Consider the following 23,342-nt stretch of genomic DNA (forward strand, 5'->3'; position numbering starts at 1 on the left):
GGAATTGCTTATGGGACGAAAAATCCGTACGACTCTACCCACCTTAACGAAAAACCTGAGACCAAAGTGGCCAAATAAATCAAGTGTGAGAGAGAAAGACAAAGCAGCAAAAGAAAAGCAAGCATACTACTTTAACAGACGACATGGTGCGAAGGACTTACCTGTTCTCAGAGCAGGGGATTCAGTCTTGTTAAAGCTGGATGAGGAAACCAAATGGAAAGGACCAGCTACAGTGCTGGCGGAGAGCACTACTCCGAGGTCATATGAAGTTTGCAACGGAAAAGGGGGAGAGACACGGAGAAATCGCAGGCATCTTCAGTTGTTGCCTGACGGAGTTCCCAAAACTAATTTAAAGACAGAGGAGAGTTATGAACAGTCACCACAGAAAGTTCAACTTCATAGAGACTCTGATTTATCTGCAGAGACAATTGCAAAGAAACATAATATCACTAGATCAGGCTGAGTGAGTAAGCCTGCTGAGCGTTTGGACTTATGAAAAGAGAGTGATAATACACAGTCGTTAATCAATGTCTTTATTGTGTTATGAACAGGCTTGGTTATTCCTGAACATAATAATTAATATTCTGATGTTTGATGGGGAGAATTGATAAACTGACATGTGATATATCAAAGATAGAGTAATGTTGTGTTAAAGAAAATATGTTCTGGTAAGTAGTTAAATAGTCATCTTTGTTAAGTAAGGTTACTGAAACATGATGTTATAATCATAAGGTAAACAGAATTGTAACCTGAAGTATTTGACTAAAAGGGGGAGGTGTCAGGGTATTGTATATTATTTATTTAGTTGTGATGTTCTACCCAGCCCACTAGGGGGTACTCAATGAGCACGGAAGGCTTGAGTGACAGGCGAGCGAATAAGCGGGGCTTCCTCATGTAAACAATGCATGTATGCATGTAAAAGCAGTGTGTTCGACAGCTCGTGTTCTTTGTTCAATAAATTGACAGAGACGATTAATGCCTCCTTGTAGATACATTTAAGACAACCTGAAATTATAAAATATCACAAACCCTGAGAATTCACAGTTATGACGATAAAAATCCAATCAAACACACACAAAAGTAAAAATCTTAAAAATACAAGTGAAAGCTACTACAATCACACCGCATAATGCTGAAAACAATACTAATAGAATTAAATTAAATTAATACAAAATATCATACACAGATGTAGCCTATACATCGCAGCTCATAACTCCCAGAAGATTGACAATTAATCGCCGTTCCCTAAGTTGATCGTTTAATATGAAAAGCACTCGTTCGTTGTTCTCATCTCCCACTGCTTGCAATCTGTGGATAGAATTTCCGAGTCTCTGATGTTGTTTGTATAAAATAGCCTGTAATTCACGAATCTTGATGTCCTGAGCATCCATACGATCATTTATCGCATTGAACCCCTCGTCTATTCGACGGCATGATGTGTAGTATACCTCTAACTGGGTACGGTACTCTGCGTGTAGTGCGACCGTTCTATGCCGAATCTCATCACCCTGAGCAATAAGTATTTTAATGAACGCTTGTATCAGAGCACTAACACAACAAGGCTGATCATTCGGCACAGTCATAGGGTGAACCACTTCTTCTTCTTCTTCTACTTCTTCAGCAGCCGGCAGATCGTGAAAAGGATACGGTGTTTGTCTAGCTCTCACTGCAGCCTCGTCGTAATCATCATTCGCCCAAGAGATCTGATCCCATCGATCCTGCTGTGTTTCAGTCCACGCTGTCAAATCATCCACATTGTCAACTTGTACATCTGTGCAGAATGAGAAATGGCATAACTCAAAGTAAAAACTAATGCAGAAAGTAAAACACAGCTATATATAAGCAATAGTATTGTAGCAACAATGGGTTGTACATTAATATTAATATTAGCTCAAATTATCTATAGGGAATTTTAATAATCATGAATATGATTAATATTTAGCATATTACAGTTATATTAATTTATCGCAGCTGAACTATTGATATATGAATGATTACCATAACGGGCTATGGTTCGTCATTAATACATCAAGTCTTATTTCAGCTCGAAGTTATGGGATAACTTTAATGGAATTAAATTAATCAAACAATCTGTTTGTCCAGCAAACATTACCTGTAGGATTAACTTAACTCTCAAGGAAAATTATCCTTCTTACAAACACAAGAAAGAGTATCTTTTCCAGGCCTTAAAAAAAAACAACTCTCTGTGTTTGTACAATTAGGTTACTTAAATCGTACCAAGATAAAGCATATAGCTAGATCGACATTTCAGTGACTTCGTTACATGGGCAATTAAAACAGAGTCAGTCAAGGACATATGGAATTTAATAATTGGACTAATACATCGAACTAAGGATTATATCAAACTACACATTACACACGGATTATATGTCTATGTACATAAAATACAGTTAAACAATACAAGACAACGAATAACAGTGAGAGAGAGAATAAAATGATCAGAATTAGAGAAAGATATGAATGACAGAAAAGGATGAGAGAGAGAGAGAGAGAGAGAGAGAGAGAGGATAAGAGATGAGATCGGAAGTGAAAGCAAAAATCTGCGATCAGAGATCGCAGTAGGCTATGGCAAAAATCACAGACAGTGACCCTTAAGAGACAACAAAGACATCACATTTAGAAGTTCAATTCAATAATCGATACTTGCATATGGTTCTCTTTGTATGAGGAAGGAAGGCAGAGTCCTGCGTGTGTCTTTAAAAGCAGCGTGAGTTGTCTGAGGGGAGGCGTGCGCGTGCGCGTGCTGTGTCTTCCATGCGAGCGCTGCCCCGGGAAATTCAAAGAGTCTCTTTCTTTGAGGTGAAGTTGCCAGGAATGATTCAGGCTAAGTTCATTCAGCTCGTGAATGAACAGAGGCGAATAGGAAAACTAAACTAGACTATAAAAAGAAATAAAAGAGAAGAAAAGAGAAGCAGGCCGAAGCCGGTCCGGACTTGGGTTTGGAGGAGGAAGAAGAGGAGGAGGTCAGAGCGATCGATGAGAGCAAGAGAGTTAATGAGAGAAGGTTTTATAAAGATAGCAACATAGAGATACATTATTTTGGTTGAACAAAGGCACTTTAAAATTACCTTACTGTAATCCGAAAACACAACTATTCTAATATCACACTGGTGTACATGCAAATCACCCGGAACACTCTTTAAAAATGAAATTTTACTAGGGGAAGTCCAAATATGGCAAAGTGTGTGTCTGTGTGTATCTGTGAGGTCGCGTTGGTTGCATCTCGTGGTTCATACCACGTGAGGGGTTGGGGGTTTTAATCTGAAGATGGCACTCAGCAAAGACAAAGGTAGTTCTGTGGCATGGTCACTTAACAGCCTGAGGCGTTGTAGAATTGATGCTGAGGGAAGCAGATAGTTCTGGAGAACTGAAAGGAGCCAGTCTTTTAATTTGCCTTCAGTACACAAAGAACAAACGTTAGACATAGCAAAAGGGGTGTTGTCGCAGCACGTGATAGTTTGAGCAACAACAGGGGCCTGTTCGTTGATTTCATTAAGTCGTGGTAAACATTAACCAGCGGTCTGGCTTGCAAACTTGGAGACATGCTACCAAGCCACATTATTCAAAGGTATATGCTCATATGTGTTTTAGCAGGAAAGAAACAATCAGGATTCGCTAATTCAGAACATCTGGCCGGACGGACTGTCAGTGTCGTTACAGTATGATTAGAATAACAAAAACAGAACTCATAATCAAAATTAATAAAACATAATAATAAAATGTATGATTTACCGTTATTTTGCTCAGTAGGTCGCTTGGGTGAAGTCACTAATATAGACTCCGATACATTTCAACGCTTCCGGGGTGGTTCACGAAAACGTCTCGGTTACTGATGTAACCCTCGTTCCCTGAAGGAGGGAACGGGAGACATAACGTCGACGTGACAACGTAATTGGGATCACTTCAGGGAGCCCTATCAACTTCGATTGTCTACAGAACGAGCCAATGAACGTTGGCGTGCGTGAATCGCGTCACGCGCCCCCGCCACGCGGATATAAACAGGAAGCGGGCGCACGCACACATTGTTTTTCGCTAAGGAGCCAAGATTTGTGACTCCTATTTTGTATCTAAGATAGGACTGTCATAAGATAGGACTGTCATAAGATAGGAGTGTCATAAGATAGGACTGTCATAAGATAGGGCTGTCATAAGATAGGAGTGTCATAAGATAGGGCTAGGACTGTCATAAGATAGGCTGCCTGCTGCCTGCTGTGAGTGTGTTTGCTTCGGTGCTGTAAGCTCCGTCTTAGCCTCGTATTTCTTTGTTTTGAACCATCATTTACTACAATTTGTAGTTGTTTATACTAAATACAGCTTACCCAACATCTCAGACTGACATCGCTAGCTTCCGTTACTACTAACACAACACGCTAATTCGCTACTGCTAGCCTGTTAACGCGCCACCCGTGCGCTCAGCTGTTTTATTTATTTATTTTTCTCTCGCGCGCTCGCGCCTTTGAGTTCATAAAAGCTCAGGTAAGTAATAATCAGTCAACATACACGGTGAGTAATGTCTTGTCCTGTTATTGTCACCTGCACTTCATGTCACATGTTTAGCATAGACTTCTCTGTTGGCAATGTAGGATTTATATGTGATAAATGTAAGGAGACAGTTAGGCTGACAGAGAAGATTTCAGAATTAGAGACACGCATCCAAACTTTAATTGAGGATAGTAAGAGTGCTAGAGCTTTAGATACTATTTTGGATGTGCCTAGCATAGTGAACTTACGGTGTACCGCAAGGATCTGTGTTAGGCCCTCTGCTATTCTCAATATATATGCTGCCACTTGGTAATATTATAAGAAAACATGGAATAAATTTCCACTGTTATGCTGATGACACTCAATTATATATTTCATCACGACCAGATGAAAACGCTAAATTATCTAAATTAACAGAGTGTGTTAAAGATATAAAATACTGGATGACATGTAATTTCCTGCTATTAAATTCAGATAAAACGGAGGTATTACTTATTAGTCCAAAAAACTGCCCACAAAACCTCTTACAATACAACTTTAATTTAGAAGGGTGTCCTGTTACTTTATCCTCTACAGTAAAAGACCTGGGTGTTATATTAGACCGCAACTTGTCTTTTGAAAATCATATTTCATATGTTACAAGAACAGCCTTTTTCCACCTTAGAAACATTGCTAAGCTACGTAACATGCTATCTGTTTCTGATGCAGAAAAGTTAGTTCATGCATTCATGACCTCGAGACTAGATTACTGTAATGCTTTATTAGCTGGCTGTCCTGCATCCTCAATAAACAAGCTACAGTTAGTCCAAAATGCCGCCGCTAGAGTTCTTACTAGATCAAGAAAATACGATCATATAACACCAATTCTGTCGTCTCTACATTGGTTACCTATAAAGTTCCGTATCAATTACAAAGTATTGCTACTGACCTATAAAGCCCTAAATGGTTTAGCTCCCGTGTATTTAACGGAACTTCTATCGCCCTACAATCCATCGCGCTCTTTAAGATCACTAAATTCGAGGCTTCTGGTCATTCCTAGGATATCTAAGTCCACTAAAGGAGGGAGAGCTTTTTCACATTTAGCTCCTAAACTCTGGAATGGCCTTCCTGATATTGTTCGAGGCTCAGACTCGCTGTCCCAGTTTAAAACTAGATTAAAGACGCATCTCTTCAGCCAGGCATTCACATAATACTTACATTCTATACTACAGTTGAATCAGATTGAATGCATTAATATTGCGAACAGCAGCTACGCTAATTATTTCCCATATGCTTTTCTGTTGTTATCTCGGGACGCTAGTCCCGAGGTAAATACAGATCGTCAGCTCCAGTTTGTATCCAGCCTCTCATGGAAACTACAGATTCTCCAACACCCGTGCAGAGACGACTCGGCCAATATCATCCAACTGCAGCCACAAATGGGTGTTCTCGTGCTGGTGGGGGTTCCCGTTTTCGCAGACTGAAACGCCCCGTGACTGTCAACATCCGGCCTCATCTTCTTCGCCTCTTCTGCTGAACTGCTAACTGTCAACATCCGGGTTAATATAACAACATTCGCTAGTTAGTTTTTCTCAAACAGAAGTTTCAAAATAAGATCAGTAGTCTGTAACGTTACGGTTAGCATAAAACTAACGTTAGCAAGCTAAGCCATCTACAGAACGTTAACGTTAGTCCAATTACATCTTAATAAAATTACATTTACGTGTAGGACAAGTTACCTCAGTCCTATCTTTAAGCATAGGAAGACGTCAGCTAGCATCGAACTAGATGACTAAGCCAGCTTTCGAGCGGCTTGATTAGGTTTAATTTACTGATATTACAACACAATCATTTTAGGGAGGCTCCATGGTAGCTAAATATAATGAGAATGTTGTGGTTGTGCAGTAACGTTACGTTCATTATATTCTACGAGTTGAGGACACAGCTCTCTCTATGGCCCTGCCCTAGATATAAGTTAGTTGCTTCAAATAAAGGAACCCTTTGAGATCCAGTCCGAAACCAATACAGTCGTCTTAAAATGTCTGAATTGGATAATAAATAGATTAAATTAACACTTAGGACTGCTGTTGCAGTCCAGTTACCAGATGCACTTAATGAAGGCTCAAACAGTAGGATATTTGACTCCAAGGATTCACTTACTCTTCCCACAGGCACTTTTGATGTTTTCAATAAAGACACAAAATACAGTAATTTCTCTTGAACAATTTACTTTTGAACATTGTAGTACATACAGTATAAAACAAACAGATTTATTGGCATGCAAAAATGAAAGGGATGACAAAATAAAACATGTCACAAATAAAAGAGTTGACGTTGTTCTAACCACACAGACTCAGAGAACAACACTATGGTAGGCAGACATCTTCAATCAGATACCTGCCATAAGCCATGTGCCTCAGCCCCAGGCGTGCGCTCGGCCAATTCCTTCTTTTGGAAAAGCCTTTGAGGCGTAGTGCAAGGCCACTGCCACGGCCTGCAGTCTTATAAATTTGTCTAACAGTTATATGCATCAGACTGTCTTTCTTAAGTTTGAGGTCCCTTGCCAAACTATCATTAATATAAACAGAGGGGTGGAATGGCTTTGCGAGTTCCTGGAAAGTTTTCGAAACTCTGTTGAACACGCCAAGCATAGCCATGTCCATACTCAGTGTCTCTTCAATAATACACTGAAGGACTACAGGTGGTAAGAATGGACTGTCCTCTGTTGTAATGCGTGTGCCTGATGGACAGCTTCGAGATTGGAAGGTGTGGCTGAGATGGGGAGATGGAGAAGGTGAGATGGGTGTGTCAGCTAGTCCTGCAGGGCTAGAGAAAGAAAAGAGAGATCAGTATATTGGCTACCAATATAAGTAAATAGCAATATATGAACACAGTATATAATACCTTTCACTGCTTGGAGATTGTAAGGTGTGGCTGAGATGGGGAGAGGGTGAGATGGGTGTGCCAGCTAGTCCTGCAGGGCTAGAGCGAGAGAGAGAGATATCAGTATATTGGCTTCCATCTTCATGAACACCAAATATAATTAAATAGCAAAATATGGACGCAGCATGTAACACCTTTCTAACGTAAAGGTCTCCAGCAGCTGCCCACACCACCACCTCCTGATAGAGGGCATGTCCACCTGAAAATAAAGTTATGCTTTAAATGTCTTCATAGCCTGATACAAATCCATGTTACAGTACCGTTTACTCATTGATGGGAACTATGGCAGTGTAAATTTTTACAGATGTTGCCATCTCCTTCAGCAAGTACAGTACCTGCAGACAAGGTTAAGTGTAAGGTCTATTGGTGCATGTTAACTGTAGCCTCCAGATAGGACAAAATGATTAAAAGCCTTATATTTCACACTACAAATCTGATTGAGATTTGAACGAACTCACCTCACTGAAATCATATGGCTTTTGGAGGGTAGAATACATTGCATACTGAAATAAACATACAAACGTGTTAGTTGTTCTGCAAACTAGTAATTTAGTAACTAGTAAATTATTGCATCTCACCATCAGCATAAACACACCACAGCTGTTGCTCTGATGCTGGGGAGATGCGCCCTGTGGTGGTAAAAGGGGTGTGTGATTTATTATCAATGATTCTTATTATATGATGCCTACTGATATCCACACTCATTTTGTAGCCTTAAATCATACAAAAAGTGCAACACAATGTGCTTTGAACTTGCATTTAGCAGCAACTAGGGTCCATCAGCGTCACTTTATCAAATCATAATAAATAAATAAAAATCAAGAGACCTGCCTATGTGCGGTACTCCACTAAATGCAATGAATCGTGCTACAGCCACACGTTTTACCTCATCAGCCAAGTAAAATGACTTCCATGGTCCATTGGACACCGCATGTGCCAGGTTACTGAAAAGGTTTGAAAGACGTGTTAATTGCAATTCATGCCTTTCAAATTTAACATTGAACCCCTTTAGGAATTGCTGAATCTCTACCATGACTACACATACCCACCTTGAGCCCTAAGAGCATGGTTTAAAAATGGGGTTGAACTACACCTTCCCATGCTAAAAAGTGACCTGGGAGTAGCAGCAATTCCTAGTAGGGACTTAGAACGTATGGAACATATGAACCAAAACCATAAATGGAGAACTAAACAAAAAGGAAGTATAGTCCAAAACAGAACTACCATACTTCCAAAAAAACATAAAACATGATCATATCTAAGTTTTTGGGTTCTCAAAGCAGTATTTGGGTGGTCTAAATAAAAAACAATTAAAGTCAAGATGCAGATGAGGTTTCTAGTGAACCAATGAATAACTACTTTGGGGTGTAAACATGGAAATTGCTTTGAATAGAAAAATACAGTTACTGCTGCAAGACCCAGAGTTAGATATGAACATAGGGAACCAGTATTCAGCTTTCTATGAAAAACCTGAAGATTTCTAGGTAGCGGCCATCTCCAAAGCCACTAGGGTGTCTTGAATCAAAATACTGCATAATCCTCTGTCTTGGTTTGAGAACCTGTTAAGAGTTTTATTTCATGGAATGGCAAGATAAGGGTTGGTTAAAGACCCAAATCTTACTTCAAACAAAATTACAGTTATAGTAAATAGTGCATATATGTATGTACCGTATATGTATATGTGTGTATATATATATATATATATATATATATATATATATATATATATAAATTAAATGAATATAATTTTATACAAAGTGCTTTACAAGTGATTGCTCTCATTCATCCATTCTTTGAGGCTGAAACAAAATATCATTCAAATTTATGTTCAGCATGGCCAAAAACGTTAATTTCATTGGGAGGTGGGAGTGTATGGTAAGAGTCTTCAACACACAATCCAAAATAGGGGGCATAGAGAAGTTGGAATTGATCCAGAAAAGGTCGGGTTAGATTCTTAGACCTGAAATCGTTATGCATATCAAAAATGTTATGTACTAGGGCTGAACGATATTCGATTTTAACATCGCGATGTGCGAGTGAGCGATAGTCACATCGCCGGAACATGCGATGTGAAGGGTAGTAGCACAGTAGCACCAGCGGGAGATATTACGCGCTTCATGAGGCACGCGCGCGGTCTCTTCATAGACAATAAATAAACGCCCGGGTCTCTTGCTCGCTCTCCCTCTCTGCCGTGCACGCGCTGCGCGGTTTGGAGCACAGTCTCTGTCTCGCGGGCACGCTCGCTCTAGATTCCGGAAATTTTAACTAATTCGCGGGCATCAGTGAGCCGCTATCAATATGCGGGAGACTCCCGGAACTTGGGATGTCTGTATCTATAATAATATCGGCATTAGAATTATTGATTTTTCATTAGGCTATTTTTTTGGTGCTCCCTCAGCTCTTGATGCGCATGGTGGGAGCGGCGACGCTGACAGAGGTTTAAAAAGCTGCTGTTTAAATGTGTTCGGCTTTTCTGTTTACAGAAACATGTTCTCTAATCTGTTTAGAAGATTTAATACAAAATATATTAAAGTTTTATATCATTTTGTTTATTTCATATGATTACGAAGACCAACACCAACACTGTTTTACTTCGGCACTTTGGCTAAGAAAAGTTGACTTAAAAGATTGTGAACCAAAATTTATAAAAAATATATTTATTTTAAGTTATATTGTTGTAAACCAATCAGGGGGTTGGTGTAAAGCTGCTGTTTTATTTAAAAATGTGTTCTGCTTTAGTGTTTACAGAAATGTTCTAATTTTGGAATAAAAAATTAAGTGACCTTTTTGTCACTTGTAATGAAGCTTGCTTATTAGTGAAATTATTAATATCATGGAATGGTAATTATTGTCTTTAGCCTGGAGTTATGGCTCTCAATATCGCAATATATATCGTTGGGGAAAAAATATTGCAATGTAATTTTTTTCCAATATCGTGCAGCCCTATTATGTACTGCATGAAATGTACCAACAAAGCATGAATGATGATTCAATAATAACAGCACAGTATTTCAGATAAAAAAGCCACTTCAAAGTGGGTTTACTCACACACAATGTCCAGTGCCCAGGCTGCCAGGCAGGGAGAAGCACCACGTCTTTGGATGCAAAGTCACACTGAGGAAAATAAAAAGAGTTCAAAGAGGAACTTGACCATGAGGTTAAAGCTGAGGTACAAGTTCTGTTACATTACTACTCACAATCATTTTAGCAATGGGAGAAGCCTCATATGGAGGAAGCCAGGTGACCACCACATAGGCATCCACAGTCGCGGTTGCAATGCCCTTTATTTAAAAACAGACGCATAACACACTTTGTGTAGGCAACAAAAGTATACAGTCAGGAAACTTGAATGCACAGATTATGTTAAATGTAACTTACATGTGCAATTGCAGTCTTGACGATAATGTTGAAACAACAATTTGCAATCTAAAAAAAAACAATGATTAATTAGTAAGACAATTAATAAATCTCACACCATAGGAAATACAGTTAAACACTTGGATCAGATTTACCGTTGCTTCAACATCTCGTTCTAGGCCCAGAGTCCAAAAGTCAGACCTTGTGAGGATCGAGTTGTTGGCTTGAACAATTTCCTCCTTAGGGTCACCCTTACTATCCAGTACATAGTCCAGCTATCGGGAAATATACAGAACATTATGAATGCATGTAGGGCTGGGCGATAAAACGATAACGATAATTATCGCGATATAATTTTTCTCGATAAAACGATATCAAGAGTTCGATAAATGTTCGATAATGTTTTTGCGCCAAAAGCGGAACGAATCTCATTTGAACCGCGCGCACCACACGGACCGTTTATCCGCTCGGCTCAAAGTCCAAACGGCAGCGCAGCGCGAGTTCACTAGAGCAGACGCGTTTACTCTGATCGGTCTCAGTCACGATCCAGTGAGAAGCGCTTGAATTCAGCGAAGAACACAAATGTCTCAGTGATTTAAACCAGTTTAAAGGCAGATGAAACAGCGCTAACAAACAGGAGAAACACTGTGCGCAACGATAGTCAGAAGCTTCTCCGTCTGCACATTCCCATCATTTACCACGGATTTAACGTTACTGTAACGTTAGCCTAGTAATATTAACTCCACCATGAAATGTGCGTGGGATATTTATTTATATATATATATATATATATATATATATATATATAACTTATCACTGCATTCAATATATAATAATATATATATAATTCAATATATAATAGAATCACATACATATATATATATATATATATATATATATATATATATATAAGTTATTGAATTGTATAATATTATTAATGTAGACAATGTATTAAAGGACTAATGGAATATAATTACAGTTTTTAATAATGTATTTAGGCTACTGGGTTTCATAAATGCCATAGAAACCATAAACTTACATTTTATCTGTGGTTATCATGATCTAAATGCATGAAGCTGGATGACCAATGGTTAATTTAAATAAAACTAAAGAATATTACATTTTACCAAATAAAAATAATGTTGTTACTTTTTTTTAACAGATGTTACTGTTTTTGTTAATGAACATAAATTGTATATAGCCTAGTTAAATCTGCATCCTAACTCAAGCTAATACTACTGAAATAAAGATATTTATTTTGTTAAGGAAAAATGACAAATGTTTGAATGTTCTACCTCGGATTTGTGTTTGTCATATGTTCTGACAATAAAGAGTAGTTTAAAAACCCAACGCTCTGGTTTCTACAGCTTTCACTTAGGAGTAAAAATCTGTCTTTAAACTTGAAATAAATAAAGATTTGACATTTATCGATAATTATCGATATCGACTGATATAAAAAAAAATAGTGATATTTTTTTTGGCCATATCGCCCAGCCCTAAATGCATGTATATTTAAAATGTCTAATTCACAAAAACTAATCTCAAACTTACTAATTCACAGAGTCTTGCGTTTGGTTCTTGTTTCCAATCAGCAACTGTAAAGTTGGGATTAGTACGGTCAACAGCTGAGGAGAGCGACTGTAACCTTGAACCTAATTCAAAATAAAAAGATGAGACAAAAATGAGAGGAAATGTGTTATTGAATAAATATACACAATCACTAATACAATGCATAAAATATAGAAGATTTCCTTACGTTTAGAGGGTGGTGAAAGATCTGGGTCTGAGCTGAACCCCGTTTCTGCTGGCTGAGAGGAGGCGGCAACAACTGGGTCTGGGCTAAGTCCTGTTGGCTGAGAGGCACAGAATTCTGCCTGACCATGCTCATTGAGACACAGCTGAATTTCAGGAGTCACAAGCTTCTTTAATTCCTCCTTGATCTTCTTGTTCTTCCGCTGATTGTAATTGTGAATAACATTACGCATCATGAAAACATGAGCAGATGGCGAGAGCATGTTCATGTAATAATTGTTTTTTTTCATGGTTGAGAAGAGTTGTTCTGCAACCTGGCTGTTAATTCTCCCTGCCAGTTCAGGCACCATCTTTATCCTCCGGAGGATATCTTTCGGGTCTTTAGTGTTTCCCTCATGGAATCTGTCGTAGAGACAATAGTGGTCTGCTGACCCAGTCAATGGATGGCCACCCGGGTCCGGCACAGTTTTCTTAGTGTTAAGCCATGGTAAATTGACCATACCACCATTGGATGCGTACTGCAAGTTTTCGTGGCTGGGGTCCAACAGCCTACCCTCATGAGGGCTGAAAGGCATCGTCTCGGGCTCTCTAAGGTTAGCATGCACTGCCAGACCTCTTGCAAAATCATATATGCATATGTTGGGCATGTGTTTCCAAGATAACAATAAATCAGTGAAGTCCCTTGGACTTTCTGCCCTAATGTTAAATTTCAGCGAGACAACCTGCCCACAGGGGCACATAACAACAGCCCAGCCACCTGAGGAGAACAAGTGTTCAAGGAAGTCAAACTAAATTACCAGCAGTAGCCCAATGAGAAATGGGACATTTTTTTTACTTACCAGATGCTCCCCAAACCTTTTGAAAAATTTTATCAAATTTGCTTCGGGTTTTCATTTCTTCTCTCAGCCTTAGAACTAATTCCATTTTGGAACCTTGGGAATCAATTCCACACTCCCTGCAGAGCTTTCGGATGGCATGGACCTGTAATAGATTACCAAAATAAAGGTGTACACTGTAAACACATTTATACTAGCTATATTGATTATATAGAATAAACAACAACAAAAAAAACACATAGACCTGTTTACCTTCAAATTGGATACTTCATCCAATAGCCTGTCCTCTGTTACGTCAGTCTCTGTCTGTTCTTTTGGGTGCCTTGTTGTGTGGACCTTTTCATGCTCTGTATTGAGCACCTTGTTGGATTTGCGGGTGTAAGGTCCAATCCACGGGGCCCAGTGGTGGTACGTAGGTTTAACGGCAAAAGGATTTTGTTTATCACCTGAAAGAAAAATAGTCTGCATTGATGGCTCGAAATTAACTTTGTAATTCTTAAAGTGGAGTGAGAAAGACAGGGGGGAAAAAAGGTAACAAAGGAATTATATATCTCTGGGAAACATTATATTTAAAAAGTCACTTACTTGGAACAAAACCACGTGCAATCCTCTCTAAACATAGAGAGTCCCAGAACTCATCAATATCCACCTCCCCATCAAATCCATCTGGTGGATCCTCTAGTTCACTGACTAAAATAAAAAGAAATATCAATATACTGTAGTTAGACCACCTGGAGGGGTGGAGGGGTTCACCATACAAATAAAACCTGTATTGTACCTGCCAAGCTGAAGACACAGCTCTTGTGGAGATCCATGACCACCACAGGAGGGTGATGTCCACAGCGGACACAGGAGAAGTTATAATCATGGTCTGTCAATGCTTCAAAATGTAGGTATCCATGTATTAGGCTATTTTTGTTTGGGTACTGCTGTCCCGACGTCAGCTCCCATGTCTCGATGGCTCGACCCAGAGCTGTGTGAGTCTGGAATAAAACATCAATAATAAATTAGAAAATGTAATTCCATAAAAGTGTGCAACTGGGAAAGTTCCAATTATGTATTTAATGGCCTAATGTCATGACTGTCAGCTAAGAAGCCTCATCCTGCACCTTAGTTCTAATTACTTAATTAATGGCCTACTTTGCATAAAGATATGGAATATGAGATTTACGCATTTAACATGCAGTATGGTCACATCATATTCATAAATCACAAAAATCACACGTATTGAATTTTTGAACATTTGACCTGGAGGCAGTTCCGAAGATACAGGCAAAAATGGAGGGTTAGAATGACTTTGTCATTAAAGTTATGTAAGCCATCCTCCCATTCCTGGTATCGCACCATCATTCCACATCTACTGCATTTTTTCCCATAAGTTGTCACACCTGAAATGAGATCATTGGAGCATTTAGTGGTATATACAACTTGGAAAAGGAAGAATAACTGTCAATTTTAGTTTAAACATGATACAGACCCTCGATGATTCCCTTGACAGTAATGATTTTTGCTGATTTGCTGATGATCAGGGGTTCACCAACGGGAAGATCACCAGGACACTCAGGACAAACACACTCTTTGGGCATCAGATGTTTAGGCACTTCTGTCTCACTTGTCAACCCATACACCTTTGCTGGCAAGTCTGCAGGAAGCCTTTTCTTGTTGTGAATGTACCTAACAATTCTCCCCAAATCCTGACCTCGAGGGGGATACTGAAAATCACTTGAGGTGACAGTTTCCACCTTGTCTTCAGAGCCCTGACTATCTTGAGTATCCTCGCTCTCATCTCCCGTGAAGAGCTCCTTTCTTGTCTGGAAAAAGTGCCATTTTGCAATGGCCTTGTGGACACAGGCCTGTTTGGCTTTAACACAATGGCAATGCCACGTGTTATTTGCTGTGTCAAACATGACCATCACTCTGCCAAACTTGTTATAATAAGACAGATTTGCCTCATAAATGGAAACATATCTTCTTGAGGAAGAGCTTCCCACCACAACATCAACACTGAAGGGGATCCCTTCAGCGTTTGCCGCCGTTTTTTTCAGAAGACATGCCCTCTTCCGCTCCTCGCTGAACCACCTGCTACTGACAATGTCCCTCAGAACATCCTCCCTTAGTTCAATCTGAGGGCTGAGGGGTGGTGGGCAGTATTGCAGGGACTGCAGATGGGCACAATCAAAGGATATAAACCCACTCCTATGCATCACCTCAGTGTTGCGCACACAGGCATCCTGCTCACAACGAATTTGATGGCTTGGCCCCGATGTCCGCTTCTGTACATGGATGGGTGCGCTATTGCTGCTGAAGGACTTTACAACAGCAAATATTCCCCTTTCAATCTCTATTGGCTGACATGCCAGATGATGGTCGGCTGTAATGTCCTCCTTGACAGTTGAGTGGCATCGTCTCATATGCTGCTTTACATTTTTTTTATTTAGCACTAATTCACACTTTGTGCACTTAACCTTTCTGACCCTCGAACGTAAGCCAACAGTTTTTTTTGGTTGATGAAGCTCTACCATAGCCTCCACAGGGTGTAGCCGGGCTTCTACCATGGCCTCCATAGGGTTTAGTGGGCCTTCTAAGGCTTGAGGTGAAAAAGAGTGCAGTGGGCCTTCTGCTGGCTGAGGGTGGGGTTGGCCTTCTGCCGGCTGGCGGTGGGGTTGGCCTTCTGCCGGCTGGCGGTGGGGTTGGCCTTCTGCCGGCTGGCGGTGGGGTTGGCCTTCTGCCGGCTGGCGGTGGGGTTGGCCTTCTGCCGGCTGGCGGTGGGGTTGGCCTTCTGCCGGCTGAGGGTGGGGTTGGCCTTCTGCCGGCTGAGGGTGGGGTTGGCCTTCTGCCGGCTGAGGGTGGGGTTGGCCTTCTGCCGGCTGAGGGTGGGGTTGGCCTTCTGCTGGCTGAGGGTGGGGTTGGCCTTCTGCTGGCTGACGGTGGCATGTGCTGAGGTGTCGAAGCAGTTGTTTTTTTCTTTGAAACATTAGAATACAAGCACAGCAGTGGTAGTGGGACTCCTTTCTGCAGCCCCATTTGCAGGTATACATCACAACCTCTGAAAGGAAGGTAAAAAACAAAGCAGGCTTTAATAACTGGTCCAAACACAAGTGCCTTCTTGACCACGGCTAGTGTCCTCAACTTATTCATATCAACACAAAGGTTATTAATCTAAACCAATGAATCAGCCAAAGAATCCTTAAACATACCTCCATGCTGTACCACTGTTTTCAGATGGGACTGTAAATGTGTTTCCACTTTTGAGTAGTCACCCTTATAAAGTGGGCAAAAGGGGCAGTGGAGAAATTGGCATCCTTGCTCAAAACATCTTGTGGGCTGGGGCTTGTGACCGCTCGGCAAAATTGACAGATGTAGCTGTAGATAAGAGATATATGGAGCACATTAACCAAGCTCAACTTACTTTTCTCCCCCTCCTAGCACTAGCTACTAGTGCTGAGTTGAATCCAAGGAATCTTCAGGTGAGAAAGCTAAAACTCTGTTAAAAAACTAACTACGTGAAAATGAAGTTAGTACCTGTACCTGTAGAAGACTGTTACACAAAGTTACCTACCACCACCAAAATTCTCCCAAAAAGCAATGCGCCCACCAATGTTATCTGTCACCATAAAGAATCAGCGTGGACGCTACATCATGCCTCTTTGCTAACACGTTAACAATATTAAATTCAAGCTTGATAAAAATGATAATTCTAGAAAATAAATTATGATGGCACTTAAAGGCTTTTGCATCTGAATATATATATATATATTCTGTTACTAAAACCAATATCCAGATAAAATATATTCTAGAATCCAGTAACACTTTGAAGTTGAGATGAAAAACTATGATTTTTAAATAAATTTATTATCAGGTTTGAATTTAATTAATTAGCCTTTATCCTGGATTACAAATGAGAAAAATACCTACGTGGAAATCTTTTAGGTCCATGCAACTCAATATTCAGAAAAAAAAAGTTTTTACACAAATGTATTTGCACATCTGAATCAGCATTGTTTTTGCATCACTTTTGACAGTTAAACAAAGCAGTTATTTAGTTATTTTAACAATATAACACACTATTTGAATTTTGGGATCGAAAATAAATGGTGTTCCCCTTCGTTACGGGGAACTCCCGCTGCGTCGAATACAACGCTACGGGGAATGCCTTCGGCATGCGTTATCTGAAGTCACTATACAACTATTCCAATCTGGATTGGTGTGCGTCATCGTGCGTCATGACGTTGCATGTGACGGTGACCCGGACGCTATATAAGGGTCACAGGAACAAGGAAATGACAGCTTCTGTTCTTCAGCAGCGTTCTATGTCAAACTGTACGTCTTATTTGGTGTTGTCTGTCAAATCTACTATGGCGAAGGCAGTGTGCGTCTCCTTGATTTAAGAAAAATTAAAGAAGCAAGGATGGCGCACACTCGCTTTGTGGTGTTGGGTTGTGAGCGGAGCTTGCACGGACAGTTCTCGAGGGCACTGTCTATTTTGTGCAAACTGAAAGGATTCTGTGACTGGGATCTCGCGTTTGCCGAGGCAGCGCGTAGGTTTATGTCTGCATTGCAATACAGAATCTATAGTGGCTCGGATCTCGCGTTTGCCGAGGCAGCGCGTAGATTACGGCTACTCTGCAATAAAGATTCTGTGACTAATCTCGCGTTTGCCGAGGCAGCGCGTAGATTAATGTCTGCATTGCAATACAGAATCTATAGTGGCTTGGATCTCGCGTTTGCCGAGGCAGCGCGTAGATTACAGGTCTGCAGGGTGTAGACTCTGAGTGTACTCTTCCGCTCCCGCCTGAGCCTGTTTAAAAATAATAAAATAGGCTTGCGTTCCTAGTGCATCAGCTCGCGTCTGTCGAGGCAGCGCGTTGTTTGTTTGCATTGGGTTCGCACGTGGAGCAGTGTTTACAGGTCTCGCGCACGGTTCGGAAGCCCGCGTCACTGTGGCTTCTTCCGACCGTGTTAAAGACCCGGTGTTTGATTTATTTGATTCTGAGGAGTCAGATTCTATCAACACTGAATCACGAATATTCACCACATTATGAGGAGTTGCTGGAGAAAGACTGGGGCTGTAATGAAATTAAATGTTTGGTAATTTAATAAGAAGGAAGCGTCTAAAAAGGGTGCTTCCTGCAAACCCAGTCAAAATCCTTGTGTCAGAGTCTTCCTTTTTCAAACGATCTCCATACTGAGGTACTGAGATTGTGGAATAATTGAAGAGGAAAATTAAAGGGGAATTTAATGATGCAGGGGGTAGAAGAATATTTCTCCCAGATATCGTATTACCTCTGATGACTCAGACACGTCCCTCTAAAATTAAAGTGGAGCTAATATAAATATTATCTCGAATTTGGTAGGGAAGGCTTATATGGAGGACAGTCACCAGCTCCTCATATTCTGGGAAGTCACCTCTTCCCCTCCCCTTCCCCCTGTACAGGGCTCGGGGTCAGAGGAGACGTTCTCATAAAAAAAAAAAAAAAAAAAATTATTATTTTCGGTTAGTTCCTGCCGGTCTATCGCTTCAGGTCACCGAATCTCAAAACCTGAGGTCAGTCTCGAGGGACTGATCTCCTTATTAGATTATTCATCGGTTACGTCCTGCCAGTAAACTGCTTCAGACCACCGATAAGCACATTATATCACCTGAGACTAACCCAGAGAAATTGATTCCTCTTGTAGATTGTTTAGACGCCTGGTCAGGCCTTCCGAATATATCTAAATGGACCCTGGGTATAGTTAAAGGATATAAAATCCAGTTTAAAGTAAGACCACCCGATTTTAACGGGGTATTTCACACACTGGTTTTCTCACATCAGCGCCAGGTGATGGAAAATGAAGTTGAATCTCTTTTAGCAAAAGCAATAGAAATTGCCCCTAATCAGGAGAGGGATTCAGGTTTTTACTGCCGTTACTTCATTGTTCCGAAAAAGGATGGTGGACTTCATCCTATTGTAGATCTTAGAGTATTGAATAAATCTTTGAGGAGATTTAGTTTCAATATGCTCACTATACCCAGTATCATTCAGCAAATCAGATCTGAAGACTGGCTTGTGACATAGATCTCATGGATGCTTATTTTCATAACTTCATCATCCATTATCATAGGAAGTTCCTTAGGTTCGCTTTTGGGGGGAAAAGCTTACCAATATAGGGTTCTTCCTTTCGGCCTAACTCTATCCCCTTGCACTTTCTGTATGGATGCTGCCCTTGCTCCACTGAGACTTCAGGGGAACCGCATCCTAAATTATTAGATGACTGGCTTATTCTGGCAGAACCAGAGACGCTAGCAATCCAACATCGAGATGTTGTTTTGCGTCATCTTCAGTGCTTGGGGCTAAGGCTCAATGTCAAGAAAAGTTCTCTGTCTCCTCTTCAAAGAATAACATTTCTTGGAGCTGAGTGGGACTCGCAATCTATGCAAGTTCACTTGACCCAGCCACGTATTTAAAGTATCGTGGCTGCAGTTAGAGCTATCAGGTTAGGCCAGGCCATCACTGTCAAACATTTTCAAAGAATTTTGGGCCTTATGGCAACCGCATCAGTAGTGATTCTACTCGGCTTGCTTCATATGAGGGCCCTACAGTGGTGGCTCAGGACCAGGGGGTTTTCCCCAAGGGGCAACCCCTTCCGTACGATTAGAGTTACGTCCAGATAACCTCGTTCTCTAGTCATATGGAAAGACATACGGTTCCTGTCCCAAGGCCAGGTGCTTGGAGCTTCGTGTCCCAGAAAAATTCTGACCACGGATGCTTCCCGCATGGGCTGGGGTGCGGTCATGGAGGGCCGGTACACCCGCGGGGTCTGGAAGGACCATCACCTCGCATGGCACATCAGTTGCCTGGAGATGCTGGCAGTATTCTTTGCCCTTAGGCATTTCCTTCCAGACCTCAGAGGCCATCAGGTCCTTGTTAGGTCTGATAATATATCGGTGGTCTTCTACATCATCCATCAGGGGGGCTTGAGGTCTCGTCCTCTGTGCAAATTGGCCCATCATATTCTATTATGGTCTAAGGACAAATTTCTCTCTGTGAGGGCCATGTTTATACCTGGGGTTGATAATGTGGGAGCAGATACCCTGTCGAGGCAGGGGCCCAGGCCAGGGGAATGGAGGCTCCACCCCGAGGTGGTGGAGCTTATATCGGAGAAATTCGGCCAGGCGGAGGTAGATTTATTCGCTTCTCATGAGAATTCTCATTGCCCGCTCTGGTTCTCTCTCTCGCATCCAGCCCCGTTGGGTCTGGAGGCCATGGTACAGACGTGGCCGAGGCAACGTCTGTACGCCTTTTCCCCCGGTCGCTCTACTCCCTGGAGTTCTGGAGAGGGTCAGAGGATTTTGAGTAGATCTTATTCTCGAAAAACCACACTGGCCTTCTCGAATAGGGTGATCTGGTGGCCGAGGTCATCAGATCAGCTACCTCCAGAACTCCCCGGCTCAGGAAGTTTTAATTGAGTTAGCTGGACCCAGCCTTTTACTGCCCTATGGCTTCAGTACTGGGATTCTTCTATACTCTAATCGGGACCTCTCGTCCACGCTCAGAGCCGCTATGGCGCCTACGGCCTCCGTATGCTCTCAGGGTGGTCCACCCGGGTCGTCCCATGACCTCCATATTTCCCTGTAGCCTTCTAGGATGAATCCTGTTATCCTTGCAGGCTGACAGGTCTGTGGAAAGAAAAGCCCCTGTCGGTTCTGCGGGATACGTGTATATATGTCAGATTAAAAGAAAATCTACATATTTTGGAAATCTGTTAGCTTTCTAGTAGGAAATTTCCCCGGTCACCAATAAGGGTACCGGAGGCTATCTTATGATTTCCTCTGGCTCTTCATCCTTCGTTGCTATAAGTGTGACAGGAGAGCCTTCTAGGCTTTTAGGGTTATCCATTAATGGTGCCTTGGAGTCAGTGTCCTGCCTTTTTAGGCATATGTATATATTGGACCTCACTTCTGAGGCTGTTAACTCAGCCTTTTTCTTACACCAAAAAAGACAAGAATAAAATTCTTAGTATAGTGGGTTCTATAAATTCTCCCCTGTCCTTAGCAATGATCCTCACCTTCAGAGTGCTTTCTGCCTCTGTATGCTGCGTCAGAATCTGGATGAACCCTGTCTCTGCAGGCTATCATATTAAATTGCTTAGAGCCTTTATTCGGCTCCGCAGAGTATATCTATATAGGGTATTAAATGGGAGTTTGTTAGCTTTCTTTGAGATATTTCTCCCCGGTGACCAAGGTACCGGAGGCTATTCTAAAAATTCCTCAGCTCTTCATCCTTCGTTGCATGTACGGTGTAAGCAAGAGAGCCTCTTAGGCTTCCAGAGATTATCCACTAAAAAGGGTGTTAGGAGTTAAGTGTTCTGCCTGTCATTAATCAGGCCTATCTACTTGGACCTTAATATCGAGGTTGCTGATGCGACCTTCCCTTTGTACACCAAACAAGAAAGAATAAAATTCTTAGCACAGTTGGATCTTTCACTCTCCCTTGCTTTAGTGCTCTTGAGTGTGCCAGATGCTTCACACCCAGGGCGCTTGTTCTCTGTGGGGGCTAGCTGGTACTCGTTCCCCGTAGCGTTGTATTCGACGCAGCGGGAGTTCCCCGTAACGAAGGGGAACGTCTCGGGTTACTGGATGTAACCCTGGTTCCCCGAGAGAGGGGAACGAGACGCTGCGTCCCCTCTCCCCACCTTCGGGGCGCCCTGAGAACAGCTGCTTTGAACCTTTTTCGAAGCTGTCATTTCCTTGTTCCTGTGACCCTTATATAGCGTCCGGGTCACCGTCACATGCAACGTCATGACGCACGATGACGCACACCAATCCAGATTGGAATAGTTGTATAGTGACTTCAGATAACGCATGCCGAAGGCATTCCCCGTAGCGTTGTATTCGACGCAGCGTCTCGTTCCCCTCTCTCGGGGAACCAGGGTTACATCCAGTAACCCGAGACGTTTAGCCGGGTGAGATTGAGATTTTTCCTCTTCGTTTTTTACTTTGTAGACGATCCCTATCTGCTGTTTTACATTACAAAATGTATAGGTTGCGATACAGTAAAGGCGATTAAAACAAACACTGTTATCGTCTATATTTTAAAACAGTTCGAACACAACCTGTTTTTCATTCTTATGCCAAATCGTACTGATGTATTTAAGTGTTTCGGAGCTGAATCTCTGACATGTGAAACTTCCAACGTCAAACCAAATTCTGTAGAAGACTATTTTAGACAAATTTACTAAGTTACCACCAAAACGAGGCAACGCGCCCACCAAAGTTATCTGTGTCACCATATCGAAGCAGCTTGGCCGCTACTTATTGCCTCTTACCATCTAGCTAACACGTTAACATCCAACTTAACAATGTAACGTTATGTTAACTTAGTCTTCGCTACAAACTCTAGCTTCTAGCAACAAACATTCTTATACATTGCTTTTTTCTGGCTATTAGCTATGGCTAAAATGAGATAGCATGACATTAGCGGCTACCGAACCATGCTTGCCGCGATTATTAATATCGGATTCGGATACCATACAAGATTAAGCAGACACGACAGATATATCACTGATATAAAAGAGAATACGTCCCAGTCAATGTTGTAGAAATAAACAATAGCCTACTTACTGACATAATCTCTCATCGAATGACCGCTTGACTTCTTCTCCCGCGAAACTTACGAGGTAAAATTGCAAATATGGAAGGGGAAATGACATCATACCCAGTGTGCCTTGCGAAACGCTTCGCGATTGGTCGATGAAACGCTACCAGGAACGCCCGAAGGGCATTCTTGTGTCATTACGGGAACGCCCAAGCCGCAGCTGGACCCTCCTCGACTCGGCGCCTGTGAAGAGACGACTCGACGCGGGCGATGTTTATGCCCTAAATCAATACATGATTAACTAACTGTATTTCTCTATGTACATTTCTGAAATGCACTTTCTGTAAAGCTGCTTTGAAACAATATGTATTGTGAAAAGCGCTATACAAATAAATTT

At 41.5% G+C, this 23,342-nt stretch overlaps 1 protein-coding gene across 1 annotated transcript; it reads right to left on the bottom strand.

The window, feature by feature from the left end:
- Positions 1–6,701: 6,701 nt before the first annotated feature.
- Positions 6,702–14,671, bottom strand: LOC311287412 (uncharacterized protein). The gene is made up of 17 exons (XM_084404257.1): positions 14,619–14,671; positions 14,149–14,353; positions 13,956–14,060; positions 13,623–13,816; positions 13,374–13,515; positions 12,539–13,291; positions 12,334–12,434; positions 10,938–11,057; positions 10,804–10,851; positions 10,623–10,706; positions 10,474–10,539; positions 8,312–8,369; positions 8,004–8,054; positions 7,884–7,928; positions 7,560–7,624; positions 7,387–7,464; positions 6,702–7,308 (listed from the first exon to the last, which is right to left on the bottom strand). The coding sequence occupies exons 2-12, from the start codon at positions 14,183–14,185 to the stop codon at positions 8,367–8,369; spliced, it is 1,653 nt and encodes a 550-aa protein (XP_084260383.1). The 5' UTR covers positions 14,186–14,353; positions 14,619–14,671; the 3' UTR covers positions 6,702–7,308; positions 7,387–7,464; positions 7,560–7,624; positions 7,884–7,928; positions 8,004–8,054; positions 8,312–8,366.
- Positions 14,672–23,342: the final 8,671 nt, after the last annotated feature.

This window comes from Rutilus rutilus (genome assembly GCF_951802725.1).
Source record: "Rutilus rutilus genome assembly, chromosome: 1".
Classification (NCBI taxonomy): domain Eukaryota; kingdom Metazoa; phylum Chordata; class Actinopteri; order Cypriniformes; family Leuciscidae; genus Rutilus; species Rutilus rutilus.

Coding starts and splice junctions, on each gene's coding strand:
- LOC311287412 (XM_084404257.1), bottom strand. CDS start 14,185: ATGGATCTCCACAAGAGCTGTGTCTTCAGCTTGGCAG. Junction 11,058..12,333: donor ACGCAAGACTCTGTGAATTA/GTAAGTTTGAGA, acceptor ATTTCCCGATAG/CTGGACTATGTACTGGATAG. Junction 10,852..10,937: donor AACGAGATGTTGAAGCAACG/GTAAATCTGATC, acceptor GTTTTTTTTTAG/ATTGCAAATTGTTGTTTCAA.